Raw genomic sequence first — 19,214 nt, 5'->3', positions numbered from 1 at the left:
AGAAACTGGTGAGGTGGGCCGGTTGCCCCCCGCCAGAGGGCTTCCGGGAGTGTACTTGAAAACTTTGGAGAGGCTCGCTGGTTCCCTCGGTGCGCACGCCACCTGGCTGTCACCAGCTCCGGGAGGTACGGGGGAGCGAGAAAGGACCTACCAGCGTCACGTCTTTTAAGTCACGACGGGGTTGAACGTGCCTACGAGGCCCGGGGTGCGCGCGCAACCCCGCGCGGCCAGGCGAGGCTCTGTAGGCCGCAGGTCGCCCCCTCGGCCTTGCCGATCACGTCACGCTCCGCAGGCCCTCCCGAATCCTCCTGATTGGTGGAGAGCGCGCGCGAGCGCTGCCGCTCCGCCCCCGGATCCGCCCTCCTGCGGCACTGCCCCGCCCCCTGGCTTACAAGGCTGGCGGTGTGGCTTCCAAGTTGGAACGCGAAGGCGCGGGCGCGAAAAAGCTCGGACCCTCCGAGGCCGAGGGGCCACTTAGCCGTCATGCACGCCGTCGCTCCAGGCCTGACAGTAGGTGGCTGCTCTTCAGAAGCACAGTGCCTGCTCAGCTAGGCCCCCTTCTTCTCCATAGCCCACGACCGGCTCCCCCACCCCCCTTATTGCAGAGCACCCGGAAATGCCCATTGCCCAGGCCCCCCTCGACGCCGATACCCACACGTACCAGGACACTGGTCCTCGAGGACCCGCCGCCCGACTCCCAGGCTCTCAGGCCCGATGCGGATGCGGGTTCCGCCGGCACCTCACGCCTGGATCCCCCAGCCCCGACCGCGGACGCCCCTCCTGACTCCCCGCTCACCCCTGGCTCCCCAGGATTCTCCGCACTCTGGGACCCCTCTGCCGCCCCGCGCGCCCCCGGGTTTTTCCTCACACGAGCGTCCGGGACCCCTCAACGGAACTCCTCGGTGTATGAGGGACCACCACTCCTTAGCAGCCTCCGTTGCCCTCCGCGCCCTGATCCCTGACTCCTCGGTCCCCGCACCGGGACGCCCCTCACCCAGCATTTCCCCCCAGACACCCCCACGGAACACCCTCCCCCCCCCCCCCATATTCCTCCTCCGTTCTCCTCGCGGTAAACATCCCTCCTCAGGGCCCAAACTCACTCCCGCAGCCGTGCGAGCCCCCCTCGGCCCCCGGGTCCCACAGTGCACACCCCCTCTGAACCCCACCCGCACGCCCGCAGGCCCCCGCTTAGCTCCCAGCGCCTGCCAGGCTCCCCGCACCTCTTCCCCCAGCCCCGGGCCCCTCGCATCCACCGCCAGAACCCCGCCGAATCTCCCGCACCGCGAGCCCTGCGCCCCAGTCCTCCGCCCGAGACCCCCTCACGCACACGCGCGCGCGCGCACACACATACACACACACACACACACACACCCCGGCGCGCACGCCCCTCCCGCCCTCCACTCACCCCTCCGTCTCACCCCGCACCCCTCTCCCCTCGGGCCCGGCGGGCAGCGCCGGGGGCGGCGGCGGAGGCCGGTCCCCGGGCCGGGACACACCCACCCGCCCGCCCTCCTTCTTTCCCTCGCTCCCTCCCTCCTTCCCGCCCGCCCTCCCGCCCTCGCTCGGCGCTCGCTCCTTCCCCCTCGGCCGCTCCCGCTTCCCGCGGCGCCGGGCCTCCCGCTCCGCCTCCCCGTGCGCGGCTCTCCCGGGCGCGGCTCCGGGGTTCATGGTGACGAGGCGGCGGCCGCTCGAGCCCAGCGGCGGCGGCGGCGGCGGCGGCGGCGGGAGCTGGGGCGCGGGCCCGGGCCGCCTCTCCCTGAGCGCGGGGCCGGGCGGCGGGCGCGCCCAGGCGGCGGCGGCGAGCGCCCCCCCGGCCCGCGGCCCCGCGCGCCCCCCGCGCCGCGCCCCCGCGCGCCTGGCTTGCGGGGGGCCGGGCCGGCGGGCGGACGCCGCGCCGCGCACCCATGGACGGCCCGGCCATCATCACCCAGGTGACCAACCCCAAGGAGGACGAGGGCCGCGCGCGGGGCGCGGGCGAGAAAGGTGAGCAGGGGCGCGGGTGGGCGGGCGCGGGCGGGGGGCGGGCGCACTCCCCGCGCCGCAAGAGTTGGCTGCCGCGCGCCCGCACGGGCCTGGGGGAGGGGTGTGCCCGCGCAGGAGGGTGCGTGGGTGTGGGGGTGAGCCCGCAGGCGAGGCTGTGAGCGGGTGGCGGTGACCCTGACGCGCTGCGAGTTTAGGTTTGCGCTCCACCAACGGAGAAGTTGTGAGCGTGTGTGTGCGTGTGTGTGTGTGTTGCTGGCAGGTTGTGAGTGCTTGTGCCCTTTGGGTTTTGTGTGTGCATGAGACAGAGAGGTGGTTCAGGGTGTGTGCGTCTACCAGAGAGGTGCGGAGGATGCTGTGCACCTGACAGGTTGTGAGTGCGTGTGTGTGCACTTAAACGTGTGTGTGCGGACACGCCAACTGAGATTGTAGGGGTGTGTGTGTGTGTGTGCACCTCTCGCAGAGGTTGTGAGTGCGTGTTCTCCTGCCAGGCCATGAGGTTCTGTATGTACCTTATGTGCAGGTTTGTATGTAGCCAAGAGGTTGTGGAGTAAGTATGTGTGTGTGTGCATGAGCGTGAGCCTGCAGAGAGGTTGTGTGTGTGTTCCCTACTGACGGGAGTTTGTGTGTGTGCATGGTGTGCCTACACCACCAGCTGGCAGGTTGAATACGCTGTGTCCATGGACTGGAAGGTTGTGTGTGTTTATGCACTCACGCGAAGGCTGTGGCCTGTCTGTGCCATATGTGTGCACCAGTGAGGCCGTGTGCCTGGGTGTTTTAGTTGGTTGTGCAAGTGCTGGGGAGGTAAGGGGGGGAGGCATTGCCTAAGCCATTCCCCCTTTTTCGACTTCTGGTCTCAGTGACAACAGCCTTTTGGGAGTGTCTGCTTGGTGTGATGCTCCCTGGGCCCTTTTAGGGCCAACCTCTAACACAGACTCAGGGAGCCCTTAGGGTGCCGGGTGTGTCCCTTCTCTCTGTGCTGCAATGCCTGGTTTGGTTTTAGCACATTTGACCCCATCACCCACTTTTGTCTCCTCCTCGTTCTTTTTCTTTGTGCCTCTGCCCCCCTCTGAGACTTGATGTCCCCCTTTCTTATGTGCTCTGCTTATTGTCCCTCTAGTGAGTTGTCCTGAGGTCTTTGAAGGGCCAAGGAATCTGGCTTGGTCTGTTTAGGTGACTAAAGCCTGCCTCCCTCTCTTCCTGCTGTGCCCCCCCCAAACACCTAGACTGATGTCAGGAGCAGCCCACAAGGACACCCTCCCCCCACCCAGCCTAGCCTGGCTACTGCCAACTCTGGGAAAGAATCAGATTTCTTTCCATGTGTTACGACCCTTGCTGTGCCAGCGGGGTAAGGGGTGCAGCCCATCTGAGGAAGTGGGGTGAAGGTGGGAGGAGACAAGCCCCTGTCTCTTTCCAAGCAGGGACCACTGGGCAGGCCCATCAGAAAAGGCAAGAAACCGCCAGAGGGACCCCCAGATTGGGGATTTGTCAACCCATTTGCACTTTTCGTAAACCAGGAACATTATGTGTCTGCAGACGTGTTTTCTTTCACGCGGAATTAGAAATCAAACTCCCCCAGGCATTTTTCTGTGCCTAACAAAGTAGCTACAAAACTAAGCGAAGAGGGTGCTTCAGGTCCATCTGTATGTCTCTTTGGGCCCAAGTGGGCAACACTTGTTCTGACCTTTCTGCCATCAGGACTGTCAGTTGGAGCCCTGGCCTGTGGGCTCTGGGCCGGGTGTGTCCTCTCATCGAAGGTTTAGTGGGAGGCACGAAGGTGGTTTGGTGCCTCTGCTTCTCACCCACTCTGGATCGAGTGCTTTGCGTGATGCTTTGCCAGAGCGAGAATCCACAGCTGTTGTGAAGAGAGGTGTGGCATAAAGCAGGGAAATATTTGTCAGGACCTTAGCCCTCCTGCCGCCCCCAACCTGAGTCTAGGAGTGGGGTCCTCCCCAACACTCTCTCTTCCTCTAGCTGCTAGGCTTTTTAGAGTCAATCTATCCAAAATCCAAGCCACGCACAAATCGTCAAGGATGGTGCTTATTCTATTCAACCTGTTTACGTTACTTTTCATGGCGATCTTTTATTATCTTTAACAGCTTATTTTGTTTGTTTTCTAGTGTCTGGCTGGCTGATTGTTATCTGATTAGGCCAATACTGGCTGCTCGGGGGTGGGGTGGCTAGCCAGTAGATTCTTCTTGCCGAAACATTAAATAATACTTGATTCAGTTTTTCACTTTTAAGAAATGGAAAAAAATTGGTCAGTTACGACATGGCAATAAACTTCAGAGCCAAAATTTGGAACAGCTTCTTCATACTCGTACATCACTAAATAGGTTCGGCGATGTTTCTAGCTTAAGCATGCTGATCTGTTTAGATGGGCACAATATATTTTACATAATTTTAATTTTAGGTAAACACTTAACCACTTTGTTTTTATTTGTGGGGCCTGGAATGTTGTAAGATTTTGTGGGAGGAAAGAGACATACTGTGGGTTTTAAAAAAGTTTACTTTATCATTTATTCTGTAAAACAGGAATAGTAATGACTGCTTTTGTGTTTGATAGGAGGGTTAAATGAGATGATGTATGTTAAACCTTTCTTTAGGTATGGATTTGTAAAACGAAGAATAATAATACATAAATACTCAACGTTGGCTCTGGTGTTTTGCACGAGTTGAATTACTCCTTGACACATTGCCACGTGGTGGTGCACTCCTTGGAGACGACTGTCACGATTGCCACCAACAGCCTGGCCTGTCAGGGAAGATTTATTTCTTAGCTGTGTTTGATTTGGTTGACAGTATAAAGATGCAGAGACAGATTTCCCTGTTAGTTCAACTCAGCCTGCTTTGCTGTCTAGACATTTACTCTTACAAATCAATAAGAAAGGTTAGTACGGTGGAAAAGTGGACAAGCTCATGAACAAGGAAGTCCTAGCATAGAAGAGCCAATCTGTCCCATAAATGTATGAAGTGATGCTCTACTTCATGTGACATAGTTGCATGCATCAGCTCGGTTAAGCACTTAAATGACAACATTCAGAGTAAATAAAAGTTTTGGGAAATGGATACTCTTACAGACTTTTGTTGGAGAATACAATCAATACAGACTTTTTAGAGGATAATTTAGCACTGAATTGTTTAGGAACCTTTCTGGCTGCAAGTAACAGACAACTGGGCTTAGCCTAGGGCGTAAACCAATAGGATTTTATTCCCACACAGCTAACAGTCTGGAGGTAAGCTCCTGCTGGCTTTGGTTCAGCAACTCCTTGGTACCAGGCCTGACATCACCATGATTCTCTTGGCTTCTGTTCTTGTTGTAACGTAGCTGCCACCCCTCCAAACACCACAGCCACCTTCAGGGCAGAAAACAGCGACAGTCATGTCTGTCCCTTTTACCTGGAAAGCAAAAACGTTTGAGGACTGGTCAGCAAACTTTGCCGATGTTTATTTAGCAAGAACTGGGTCACATGGCCACCCCTAGCTGCAAGCAGAATGAGTTTCCAGCTTTTCCAGCCTTTGTTATGGGAGGCAGGAGATGATTAGAAATAGGTGGGAACAAAGTGTTGGTTCAGCCAATCAGCGATGTTGGCCCTATCTTCAAACTTGTAGTTCTACTTCTGGGTGTTTCTCCTGGAGAAGTGCCCTCGTATGTGATCAAAGAAACACGTACAGGAATTTTCACTGATGGGTACATTGCTTGCAGTAGCAAAAAATCCATTCTGAGTTCACTGTTTTATAAGATGAGAAATTTAGGTTCAGTTTTTTGCTGTTGAAGCAATTAGACATAAATTGTTGGAAAGGCTATCCTTCCTCTTTTGAATGTCCTTTGTATCTCTGTCAAAAATCAGTTCAGCATATTAGTGTAGATCTCTTTTTTAAAAATTTTTTAAAATTTTTATTTATTTTTGAGATAGAGACACAGAACGCAAGCAGGGGAGGGGCAGAGAGAGAGGGAGACAGAATCTGAAGCAGGCTCCAGACTCTGAGCTGTTAGCACAGAGCCGGACCTGGGGCTCAAACCCACCAACTGTGAGATCATGACCGGAGCCAAAGTCAGACACTCAACTGACTGAGCCACCCAGTCCCCCCTGTGTAGGGTCTCTTGTTCACTGATCCACCATAGCTATGTAGTAAGTCTTGAAATAGGATGGACTGATTTCTCCAATTTTTTGTTCTTTTTCAAAAATTATTTTAGCTGTTCTAGTTCTGTTGTTTTTCTATATGCATTTTACAATAACCTGGTCTGTATCTACAAAAGATCTTGCTGAGATTTTGATAGGAATTGAATTTAACTTGTATATAAATTTGGGGAGAACTGACATCTTTACTATGTTGAGCCTTCTAATCCATGAACACGTTATGTTTCTGTGCTTATTTAGACATTCTTTGATTCTTTCATCAGAGTTGTATAGTTTTCAGCATACAAGTCCTGTTGATGTTTTGTTAGGCTAACACTTAAATGTTTCTCTAGCTTGTTTTAAGTGATCATATTGTACTTTTAATTTTGGTCCAAGTGTGCATTGCTATATAGAAATAGAATCGATTTTTGTATGTTTGTCTCATATCCTGTGACCTTGCTGAGCTCACTTATTAGTTGTAAGAGGCTTTGTAGATTTCTTGCAGTTTTTTACACAAACATATCAAATAAGAACATTTATATTTCTTCATTTCTGATTTGTATGCTTTTCTTTTTCTTGCTTTATCGCACTCACTAGAGTGTTGAATAATATGTGGGGAGATTGGACAACCTTCCCAGTGGGAAACCATTCGGTCCTTTACCATTAAATATAATGTCAGCTGTAGGGTTTTTTTTTTTTTTTTTTTTGATGTCTTTATCAGGTTGAGGAAGTTTCCCTGTATTCCTATTTTTCTGAAAGCTTTTAGCAAGAATGGATGTTATTATTTTTGGGTAGTACCTGGGTAGCTCAGTCTGTTAAATGTCTGACACTCGATTTCGTTTGGATCAGGTCATGATCTCCTGGTTCATTCGTGGATTTGAGCCCTACATCGGGCTCCTCAGTGACAGTGCGGAGCCCTCCCATGCACTCTTTCAAAATAAATAAACTTTAAAAAAAATTTTTAAAAGGATGTTATTTTGTTGTGTAATTTTTTTGCATCAACTGATATCGTCCTGTGAGTTTTGTCTTTAGTCTGCTAATGTGGTAGATTACATTGATGGATATTGTTAAGAGTTTTTACATCTGTATTCATGAGTGATATTTGTCTGTAGTTCCTTTTTTTTGCATCGTCTTTATCTGTTTTGGTGTCAACTTCACAAAATAAATTGGGAAGTGTCCTCTCTTCTTTTTTCTGGAAGAGATTATGCAGAATAGGTGTTAAGTCTCCAGTGAAATCATCTGGGTCTGGAGATTTCTTTGGGGGAGAGTTTTTAATTACAAATTTAATTTCCTTAACAGTTATAGAGCTATTCAAATAATCTCTTTCACGTTGGCTAAGTTATAGGTGCTTTTTTTTTTCAAGATTTGACTATTTCATATAAGTTGTCAAACTTATGTGTAGAGTTGTTCATAATATTATTCTCATATTATCTGTTTGGTTCCTGTAGGGTTTGAAGTGATATACTCTTTCATTCCTGATATTGGTAATTTTTGTCATTCTTGCTATATAGATTTCTCCGTTCTCTTGATCTTTACAAAGAATCGGGTCTTTGATTCATTAATTTTCTCTATGCTTTTATGTCTTCAACTTCAATGATTTCTGTTCTTTTATTATTTCCTTCCTTTTGCTCGATGTGAGTTTATTTTGCTCTTTTTTTCTTGGTTCTCGAAAGGGAGCTTAGATTGATTTGAGACTTTTCTTCTTGGGGCGCCTGGGTGGCACAGTCGGTTAAGCGTCCGACTTCAGCCAGGTCACGATCTCGCGGTCCGTGAGTTCGAGCCCCGCGTCAGGCTCTGGGCTGATGGCTCAGAGCCTGGAGCCTGTTTCCGATTCTGTGTCTCCCTCTCTCTCTGCCCCTCCCCCGTTCATGCTCTGTCTCTCTCTGTCCCAAAAAAAAAAAAAAAAAAAAAACGTTGGGGAGACTTTTCTTCTTTTCTAATGTATGCATTTAGTGCTACAAATTTTTCTCTTAACACTACTTTTGCAATGTCCCACAAATTCTGATGCTACATTTTCATTTTCACTCAGTTCAGTGTATTTTTTAAAAATAGACTTTATTTTTTTAGAGCAGTTTCAGGTTCATGGCAAAATTGAACAGAAATTAGAGTTCCCATGTGACACTGACCCCACACATGCACAACCTCCCCTGCATTGACACATTATTATCACCTGAAGCCCACAGTTCACATTATGGCACACTCCTGGTGTTTTACATTCTGTGGGTTTTGACAAATGTGTAGGGACATGTATCTACCATTGTAATGTCATACAGAATCGTTTCCCTGCCCTTAAAATCCTCCCTGTTCTATTTATTCATTCCTCCCTTCCTGCAGCCCCTGGCAACCACTGATCTTTTTACTGTCTCCCTAGTTTTGCCTTTTCCAGAATATTACATAGTTGGAAATCATACAGTATGTAGCCTTTTCAGATTGGCTTCTTTCACTCAGTAATGTGCATTTAAACTTCCTCTGTTTCTTCCTGGCTCATTTTTTTTCTAGTACTGAATAGTATTCCATTGTATGCATGCACTGTAGTGTGTCCGTTCACCTACTAAAGAACCTCTCAGTTGCTTCCACGTTTCAGCAGTTGTGAATAAAGCTGCTATAAACATCTGGGTACAGGTTTTCCTGTAGACACAAGTTTTCAACTCATTTGGGTAAATAGCAAGGAGCACCATTGCCGTCTAGTGTGGTAGGAATATTTTTAGTTATGTAAGAAACTGCCAAACTGCCTTCCAAAGCGGCTGTATCATCTTTAGTTTTCAGAAGTTTAGTTATGATATGTCTTGGTGTGGATTTCTTTGGGTTTATCCTGTTTGGAATTTGCTCAGCTTCTTGAATTTGTAGAGTGTGTCTCTTGCCAAATTTGGGACGTTTTCAGCTATTATTTCCTGAAATGCTTTTTCAACACTGCCATGTCTCTTCTCCTTCTGGGACTCTAATGACACAAATATTAAAATCCTTTGTTATAGTCCATGGGCTTATCAATGCTAACTATTCTTTTTTCGTTTCTCTCTGTTGGTTCAGATTGGATAATTTCTGTTGTCCTGTCTTCAAGCTTTTTTATTGGTTCCTAGTTCCCTCCATGCTGCTGTGTATCTCCCATCCACTGAGCTTTTTATTTCAATTTTTGTATTTTTTGGTTCTAAATCTTCCATTTAGTTTTTCTTTCTATCTTGTGTTTCTCTCCTGAGACTTTCTATTTCTTTGCTGAAGCTTTTTATTTTCCTCATTTGTTTTAAAGTGCTCCTAATTGTTTTTATCATAGCTGCTTTATTTTTTTCTTTTTTTTTAATTTATTTTGAGAGAGAGAGAGGGGGAGAGAGAGAGAACTCAAGCAGGGGAGGAGCAGAGAGAGAGAAAGAGGGAGAGAGAATCCCAAGCAGGCTCTTGATTTCCAGCCCAAATCAAGTCAGATGCTTAAGCAACTGGGCCACCCAGGTACCCCTCATAGCTGCTTTAAAATCTTTGTCAGAGAAGTATGACATCTCTGTCATCTTGGTGTTGGCATCTATTGATTGTCGTTTTTCATTCAATTTGAGAATTTCTAGTTCTTGATGTAAGTGAATTACAATTGAAATCTTGACATTTCATACTATGTTATGAGTCTCTGGATCTTATTTAAACCTTCTGCTTTATTTGGTTTTCTCTGAAACTGCTCCAGCAGAGAACGGAGGGGAGGGCACTGTCTCATTATGCCAGATAGATGTAGAAGTCCAGGATCTCTACTTGGCCTCTTTTGACACGCTGCTGTGCAGGGAGGGAGTTTTCAGCTCCCACATGGTCTCTACTGAACTGCATTCGGAGTGGTCTCATGCCACTGGGTGCTGGGAAACCCCTGCCTCCTCCTGTGCCTCCTCTGGCACCGCTCCAGTGGGAGGAGGGCTTCCTTACTTCTAGGTAGGGATGGAAGTCCAGGCTGGCCGCATGGTCTCCACTGACACCTCTGGGAGACAGGGGAACTCTTTACCAGTTGTCAGGTTTGGAAGTTCCTGCTCCCTACTTGGCCTTCTCGGACACTACCCTGGCCTCCTAACACCCTGATGAGGGTGGAATTCTAGGTACTCAGCCAGTTTTGCTGGCACGGGTGAGGAGGGGTGTGTGTGTGTGTGTGTGTGTGTGTGTGTGTGTGTGGTGATTGGCTGCTGTAGAGCAGTTGTTGTCTGAAAGTTTTGTGTGTTGCCAGACTATCCCTTTCCTGGTCCCTTAGTTATAAAGAGTAGTCTTTGGAGGGAACTCCCGTCTGCAACTGTTGGTGTTCGCCTTACCACCTTCTTCAGCTAAGTCTGGGCTGTTAGAAAAAGAAACCCCAGAGATCACTGCAATGTCATTTTAAGTTTCAGAGCCCCTAGCTGGTCTGTCTTCTTCCACCTTTCAGAATCTTCTTATGTTTACTTTATAAACAGTGCCCAGGGTTTTTAGTTATACTTAATGGAAAGAACCAGAAGTATGTCTACTCCATGTTCCTGAAAGCAGAAGTCCCCTGATTGACTTTTAGACCGCTCCAAATTAAGTGTTTTAAGGAAGACTGGAGTTGGAAAGTTGTCATTTTCAAGGTTTATTTCAACATTGTGCTTATGATCAATGTAAAAGTCAAAGTGACTTAGTGCTTTGAGAATCTTGATTGCCCCCTAAAAAGAGAATGATAATTAATTCAGTGGGAAATCAAGGCTAGATCAGTAGGGCTTCAGTGACAATTGTTGTTTAAACAACCTTAAAAAAAGGCTTCCATAAGCTTTGGTCTTAACACCAGAATTTTTTATCAGAGTTCATAGTATCCTGATTTAAATATATTTTTGATCTAGTATTCCATTTGGTTGGCAAGCATGTTTAAACTTCTGTCTCTCATTTTATTTCTCAAGCAAGAAAGCATCAATTTAAGTCAATAGAAATGTCTTCATAGGATAAACACAAAGGAGCTCATCTCTGGATTTAGCACTCATGACCACCACACATGGCTTGCTGGCCAGTGACTGGAAAAGTCTGCTTCCAGCCTGACTGCTCTGGAAGGAGGTTTTAGAGCTTCAGGAACTTGTCCCAGACCGTGCTTGACTGGCACGTCCAGGTTGGAGAGGAACCCCATTTGGAACGGACTAGGTTTTCAGGAGGGACCACAGAGCTTCGAGCTTAATTCCGACATAGGTGTATGTTCGTATGTGTTTACTTACCTACTTATCTGTCTTCCAGTTTTATTAAGATATGATTGACATACAACACTATTTAAACTTAAGTTGTACAGCGTGATGATTTGACGTGCATACATGTTGTGAAATGATTACTCCAGTAAGTTTAGGGTGCATCCCTCACCTTGTATAGTTACAAAACAGAAAAACCACCTTTTTTGTTCTTATGATAGGAACTTTTGGGATTTACTCTCGTAGCAACTTTGAAATATACCCTACAGCAGTGTTGACTGTAGTCGTCATGTTGTATGTTACATCTCTGATGCTTGTTTATCTTACAGCTGGAAGTTTACAAGTTTGTACTTTATGGTCACTTCACCCAGTCCCCCTCCCCCACTCCCTGCCTCTGGCAACCACAAATCTGATCGCTTTTTCTGTGAATTTGGTTTTTTTAGATTCCACGTATAAGTGAGATCACACAGTATTTATTATTTTTGTCTGTCTGACTTATTTCACTCGGTATAATGCCCTCAAGATCCATCCCTGTTGTTACAAAGGGCAGGATTTCCTTCTTTCTTATGGCCGCGTAACATTCCATTGTATAGGCATACACCTGGTCTTTATCCATTCCTCTATTGATGGACACTTAGATTGTTTCTAAGTGAATAATGCCGCAGTGAACATGGGGGTAGGGAGGGCAGGTGTCTCTTTGAGATAGTGATTTTGTTTCCTTTGGATATATACCCAGAAGTGAGGAAAAGGCCTTGGTCTCTTTTACTGATGTGGAGGGTAGGGGAAGTAGGATACATGTTGCAAGTAGATTCACTGGGTCTTTTCAGCCAGGAACCGGCAGAAGTCAGGATATACTCTGGCGACCAATGATTCTAGATTTAAATGTACGTATATAGTTTTAATATATGTTTTTTTCACTTGCTTTGTCAGTAACGTATGATGCCAAGGTCAGGGAATGTAAGGAGTCTCTTGGGTAATATTAAAGGCATAATATATACCTTCAAATTTATTTTCTAGATCTTGATTTATCAGTCATTTAGAGTTTAGTATTTTTAATGACTTATCTTTCTGTTTAAAGTCTACTTTCTTTAAATAGTTTTCTTTCCTTTAATCTTTTCACATATATCCTCCTATCTTCACAAAGTGAGGATGCATATTCAGTGCTATATTTAAAATAAAATTAAGCAAATATTTGCTTTTATGGCTCTGCATAATGGAGCACTGGGTCAGGATGTGGACATTTTTGTATTGGGGATCAGGACTGAAAACACTGGTGGCATAGTTCTCTGAAAGCAGGGAATAATAAACACTGGTCTTTATGGATGCTAAGGATTATGTAATCACCTAAGTAATAGCTCATTTTGATTCTGAGTAGCTGCTTCAATTTAAAAACTGAAAGGTTTCTTTGTAATTATGATTTGTATTAAGGCTCTTTGCCAGAATGTTTTAAAATCTTGGTACTTAAAAGCGCTTTAAAAACTGAAGAGAAGTGGCTTAGCACCTGATGCCCAATAGTGTTCTTACTTTTCATAGTTAGTATTTAACCCAGGCTTTAAATGTTTTTAGGGTCTCTTGAAGAACAAACTGTACCACCTTGTCAACATGGCTTGAATGAAACATAGCCTTTCAGTACCAGAAGTCAGTATTCCAATAAGAATTTATACTGTACTTTACATTGTACCTAAAACCTCCTTCTGCAGTCTGATCAAGATTAAGCTTTCATGCTTACAATGTCATTAAATTTGTTCTAAGTATTTGGCTCACTTATGTTCAAGTCAGAAACCATTGACCTTAATTCCATAGACTTCAGTCAGAGCCATATTTTCTTTCCCCTTTTTGAAGAAACAGCTCAACACGTTCATTTGGGTTTTGGTTAGAACAGATACATTTCCTAGCAGTCATCAAACAGTGTGCAGCTTGAGTAGCTTATTAATAACTCTGTCAGATATTTATGTATGTATTTATTTATTTATTTTTAACTCAGATATTTAAACAGTTATTGGTGAGCATAAATGTTTCTACTCCATAGCACACCCTATATCATTGCCGAAGGCCTGACTTCTCCTTTTGAATTTTTTTGAGTTTGATTTTATATCGAGATAAATGTGCAGACAATAAGAATCACTCTTTTTGGCCTAAGCCAAGGTTCCCAATTTCTGTGTTGACAAACTCAGGCAGCTATATAACCAGCCCCACAGTCAAGATGGAGGATATTAACATTGGTGTCAAAATACTCCCTGTGCCCCGTTGCAGCTGTTCTCCCTCTACACTCAGCCTCCGACAATAATCTGTTCTCTTCTCTATTGTTTTTTGCCTTTTCTGGAATGTCATATACTAAATGGAGTCCTGCAATATGTAGCTCTTTGAGTTTGGCTTCTTTCACTTAACCTGATGCTTTTGAAACTCATCCAGATGGCTGCATGTGCTAGTGGTTCGCTCACATTTATTGCTGGGTAGCGTTCAGTTGTATGGAAACATCGCAATTTAAAAGTGTATGTTTCGCTTAAAAAAAAAACCTGCCAAACCAGCGTGGCGGTACTATCTTGCATTTCCATCAGCAGTGTGTGCTCTGCATCCCTGTGGGTCCTTGGTACCATCAGTTTTCTATTTTAGCCACTGTAGCAGGTATCTATCTATTGTCGTGGTTTTAATTTGTATTTCCCTAACAACTGTCAGTGCTGAGATTCCTTTTATGTGCTTGCTTGCCATTTAGATGAAGTCTGTGGTTAGTTGTCTGTTCAAATTGTTGCCCATTTTTTAAAAATCAGACTGTTTGATTTCTTCTTATTGAATGAGAAGGTTCTTTGTATATTCTGGATACACTTTTCTTGTTGAATATGTTTTGCAAGTATTTCCTCTCAGTCTTTGGTTTGTCCTTTCATTCTCTAAGCAACTTCTTTTATTTTCCAACTTTTTAAATTGCAGTGAAATACAGACAACATAAATTTTACCATCTTAACCATTTTGAAGTGTACAATTCAGTGGCATTAAGTACGTTCACACTGTTTTGTAACTATCACCACCATCCATTTCCAGAACTCTTTTCATCGTGTAAAACTGAAACTCTGTCCCCTTTGAGCAGTAACTCTCCTTTCCCCCTCTCCCTGCCCCTGCAGTTACCATTCTACTTTCTGTTTCTGATTTTGACTATCCTAGCTACCTCATAGAAGTGGAATCCAGAGGTATTTGTCTTTTAATGACTGGTTTATTTCACTTGCTTTAATGTCCTCAAGGTTGATCCATGTCGTAGCATCCGTTAGAATTTCCTTCCTTTTTAAGGCTGAATAATATTCCATCATATATACAGTTGACCCTTGAATAACTCCGAGGTTAGGGGCACTGATCCCCTGACGCTTTTGGAAACCCGTGTGTAACTTTTGCCTTCACAACAGCTGAAACTGCTAATAGCCTGCTGTTGGCAGCAAGGCTTACTGATAACATGAACCTTTAGTTAACACATATTTTGTATGTTATATATTATGTACTCTATTCTTACAAAAAAGTAGGCTAGAGAAAAGAAAATTTTTTTCAATCTTAGCAGTTCTCTTTTAAAAAATTTTTTTAATGTTTATTTTTGAGAGAGAGAGACAGCATGAGCAGGCAAAGAGAGAGGGAGACACAGAATCCGAAGCAGGCTCCAGGCTCTGAGCTCTCAGCACAGAGCCCGACATGGGGCTCAGACTCGCGAACTGTGAGATCATGACCCGAGCCGAAGTCAGATGCTCAACCCGCTGAGCCACCCAGGCGCCCCAAAAAGAAAATATTTTTGAGAAAATCGTAAGAGAAAGTATATATACAATACTATACTGTAAAAAATCCACATATAAGTGGGCCCATACAGTTCAGACCTATGTTTTTCAGGGGTCGACTATATTATATATATATATTATATATATAGTGTATACATATCATACATACTGTATACACTTATGTATATGCCGTATATAAAATATCCCACGTTTTGCTCATTTATTCATTTGTCAGTGGACACTAGGTTGCTTTCGTGTTTTAGCCATTGCGAATGGGTATATACCCAGGAGTGGAACTGCAGCATCACATGATGATTCTCTTTTTTTAAATATTTATTTATTTATTTATTTTTGAAAGAGACGGGGAAAGGGTATAAGCAGGGGAGAGCCAGAGAGAGAGAGAGAGAGAGAGAAGGAGAGAGAATCCCAAGCAGGCCCCGCACCATCAGCGCAGAGCTCGATGCGGGGCTCGATCTAATGAACCGTGAGATCATGACCTGAGCTCAGATCAAGAGTTGGATGCTTAATCAGCTGAGCCACCCAGGGGCCCCTCATATAGTAATTGTATATTTAATTTTTTGAGGACCAACCATACTGTATTCCATAGCAGCTACACCATTTTACATTCCCATCAGGTATATAAGGATTCCAAATTGGGGTGCCCGGGTGGCTCAGCTGGTTAAGGTCCGACTTCGACTCGGGTCATGATCTCATGGTTCGTGGGTTTGAGCCCTGCATTGGGCTCTGTGCTGACAGCTCAGAGCCTGGAGCCTGCTCTGATTCTGTGCCTCTGATTCTCAGATTCTGTGCCTCCCTCTCCCTCTACCCCTCCCTTGCTCGTGTTCTGTCTCTCTCTCTCTCAAAAATAAATAAACATTGAAAAAGATTTTTTAAATTAAAAAAAAAGAGGATTCCAAGTTTTCCACATCCTTGCCAATACTTGTTATTCTCTGTCTTTTTGATAGCAGCTACCCTAATGGGTATGAGATGTTGATGTCTTCTGAAGAGCAGAAATTGAAGTTTATTTGTTTGCATATGGATGTGGCAATTGTTTCCGCCTCATTTATTGAACAGAGCATTCTTTCTCGATTGTATTGCTGAACCTTTAGTAAAAACCAATTGACTGTATATATGTGGGTCTATTTCTGGATACTGTACTCCTTAAATTTTGATCGCTTCCTTAATGTGAAGTGGTGTTAAGCTTAATATAGTACCAGTCCTCCCTCAGAAGTAAATTTTTGGTCATGATTTAAGCGGAAGAGAAGACCAAGACATTTTACAATCTGGCAGGAAAGATTTACTCTGCATTTTGCAGTGAGGAGGTGGGGGGCTCTAAAAGACAAAACCTATGACTTCCTCCACTCTTTTTTTAGGAACTTGCCCAAACAGATTTTGTACGGTATATCTTTTTTGCAGATTTAAAATCGGCGCTGAGAATTTCTTTTCATCTTGAGCATCCTTATGGAGAGACCTAATACAAAAGTACGAGAGAAGATAAACAAGCATTTGAGTTTAAAAGACAGCCTCCCATCGTTATACAATAGTATAAAAATAGTGACTATCTTGATGGAGTCTAAGAGAACAAAGGAATAGAAAAGCACCAGGAGAGAGAAATGTGCTGAAACCCCAGCTCTGCAGAGAGGGCCTGGGCTCTGGAGGGTGTGAGGGATACCTTTCAGGCTGTCCCCATGTGTCGGCAGGGAGGGGGCCCCATGTGTCGGCAGGGAGGGGGAAGGAAGTGCTGACACTGCTTGAAACAAAAGGGCAAAGCCAGCTCATTAGCTGGGTAGCTTCATTTCTGTTGCCCCCAGGTAAGTAAACAGGTGAAACTTTCCTGAGAAAGAAATCCTCATCCAGGAAGTGTGACCCAGTTTGGATAGAGATCACAGTTGTGCTGGCCGCTAATGTTAAGATGTCACTTAGAAAATAGTATAGCGATGATCAGAGCCTCAGAGATGGGAAAGCCTGGGCAAATGGCTTATCTCCTTTTCTATCTTCCTACCCCCTGTCTGGGCTCTCATTCCAGTTCTTCCTCTGTGAGGCTGCTGGAGGTGAATTTCTGAAGCACAGCTCTGATCATGCTGCTGCCTGCTTAAAGCTATTTCTCAGTGATTCCCCATTGGCCCCAAGAGAAGAACATGATGTTGTATAACCTGTAAGCCCTTCATGGACTGACCTGACCCTAGGCCACCTTTACAGTCTCCTGTCCAGGGACTTCTCTTCTACACCGTCATGAACTAACATGCTTTTCTTTTTCGCTCCATTGTGTATGTCCTGGTTCACCTTACTGAGATGCCTTTTTCCTTATGTGCCTGATGGATTCTTGGTCGTCCTCTAAGATCCAGCTCACGTGTTACTTTGTCTTGTACTGTACTTGTTACTTTCTTCTTGTACTGCCCGAGCAGGATGCAGTAAATAGAGTGTAATATTTAAAGGCATAGGCTTGGGGCGCCTGGGTGGCTCAGTCGGTTGGGTGTCCTGACTTCCGCTCAGGTCACGATCTCGCGGTCCGTGAGTTCGAGCCCCGCGTCGGGCTCTATGCTGACAGCTCAGAGTCTGGAGCCTGTTTCGGATTCTGTGTCTCCCTCTCTCTGTGACCTTCCCCCGTTCATGCTCTATCTCTCTCTGTCTCAAAAATAAATAAACATTAAACAAATTTTTTTTAAAGGCATAGGCTTGCGTTTGAATTCTAGCTCCATCACTTATGAGTTGTGTGAACTTTGACAACTTAATTAACCTCTCTGAGCCTTGATTCCATAGTAGTTAACACTTCCTAGGATTATTGTGAGGATTAAACAGTATAATATATGTATATACGCATATATGTATTGCATATCAAAGTACATAAATATGTAATAAACACTTCTTCTTATTATTTATATTATTTCTAATTCATTTATTCAGAAGCATTTATTTAGCACCTTCTGTGGTATTCACCCATACCTGGTACTTGGAATGCACAGATGGGTGAGACCTGCCCATATATTTGAGGTGCTCAAACATAATGTTCTAAAAAGAGGCTATGCAAAGTGCCATGGAAGCTACTATTTATTTTATGCCTACTGTATGCCAAGTACTTTGCACGCGTATCTTACTTCATCCTCGAACAACCTTTAGATGGAGGTATAATAATCCCTATTTTATTTTATTTTAAAAAGATGTTTATGTATTTATTTTGAGAGAGGTAGAGAGTGAGGCAGCGGGGGAGGGGCAGAGAGAAAGGGAGAGAAAGAATCCCAAGCAGTCTTCAAGCTCAGCGCACGGAGCTCAATCCCGCAACCATGAGATCATGACCTGAGTCTGAATCAAAAGTCGGACACTTGACTGACTGAGCCACCCCCCCCACCAGGTGCCCCCATAATCCCTATTTTATGTCCGTGGAAACAGAGTCTCAGAGAGGTTAAGTAACTTGCCTGTATGATGTAGGTATAGACCTACCAAATAGTAGAGCCAGGAGTTAAATGTAGTCCGTCTGACTCCGTTAAAAGGAAATGTAGGAAATCTTTGGAGAATATGGTAAGCTCAAAAGATTTACATCTTGAAAGACAGCAACCATATTTTTCCAAAAGATGCTTCTTTTTGCTTCTGCCAGAGGCGACATTTTTAACAGGATAAATTCTAGGGCTCACCCAAGTTGACAGGCCACATTTTCTTACAATTTGTGCTCTGTTATTTATATAACAAATTCTGTGTCCTTGAGTCTTACTGTTAACTCTTCACCCGATTCATATTCACTTGTGTACTGTGAACAGTTAGAAGTGAGAGAAGGTAAGGGCCCAGAGTCCAACAGCTTTCATCTCTAAAATTCCGAAAGTGATAGGTTTCACTCTTATCATTTACACTCTTTCTAGGTGTGTGATTAAATAAAAGTGGAGTTTTGAGGTGCTTTTGGAAGGAAAGAGTGCTAAGAAGGCTCTTAAAGATGCCTCAATCCCATGGTATTGGTCAGAGTTTTTAGCAGCAAACCACAGAAACCATGTGAACTGTTTGAGACAGAAAGGAGTTTGTCAAAAGGTTTTAGTGACTTGTAGGCCCTCTGATTTGGCCAAAGAATTAGATTTGGCTGTTTCACAGCTAGGGAAGAATGCTTAATTACACCTTAGAGTTATTCTAGTAAAATAATATACTGCTGCCCTCACCTGCTGATGATTCAGCTGAGCAGCATCACCAGAACAGTACTTGTTCTCCCTTAAACTTGGTGTTCATTTTCTAGAAACTGTAAGAAACAA

The 19,214-nt window shown here is 45.0% G+C and overlaps 1 protein-coding gene across 6 annotated transcripts in view; it reads left to right on the top strand.

Annotated features, from left to right (window-relative positions):
• The first annotated feature begins 561 nt into the window (after window positions 1–561).
• Window positions 562–19,214, top strand: part of CTDSPL (CTD small phosphatase like) — a 121,710-nt gene continuing 103,057 nt past the window's right edge. For 2 of the 6 annotated variants that reach the window (XM_053904009.1, XM_053904008.1), the window contains exon 1: window positions 1,833–1,983. In XM_053904009.1, coding sequence (XP_053759984.1) covers window positions 1,905–1,983 — 79 coding nt within the window. In that variant the 5' untranslated portion in view covers window positions 1,833–1,904. Of the gene's footprint in view, window positions 1,984–19,214 lie in introns of all 6 variants that reach the window. The other 4 variants (XR_008422647.1, XM_053904007.1, XM_053904012.1 and 1 more) reach the window with 4 other exon arrangements.

The sequence above is a fragment of the Panthera pardus genome, unplaced genomic scaffold (genome assembly GCF_024362965.1).
Source record: "Panthera pardus isolate Hobbes unplaced genomic scaffold, ASM2436296v1 HiC_scaffold_16, whole genome shotgun sequence".
Taxonomy (NCBI): domain Eukaryota; kingdom Metazoa; phylum Chordata; class Mammalia; order Carnivora; family Felidae; genus Panthera; species Panthera pardus.
Note: the sequence above shows the minus strand (reverse complement) of the source record. Positions and strands in the feature narration are given on the sequence as shown.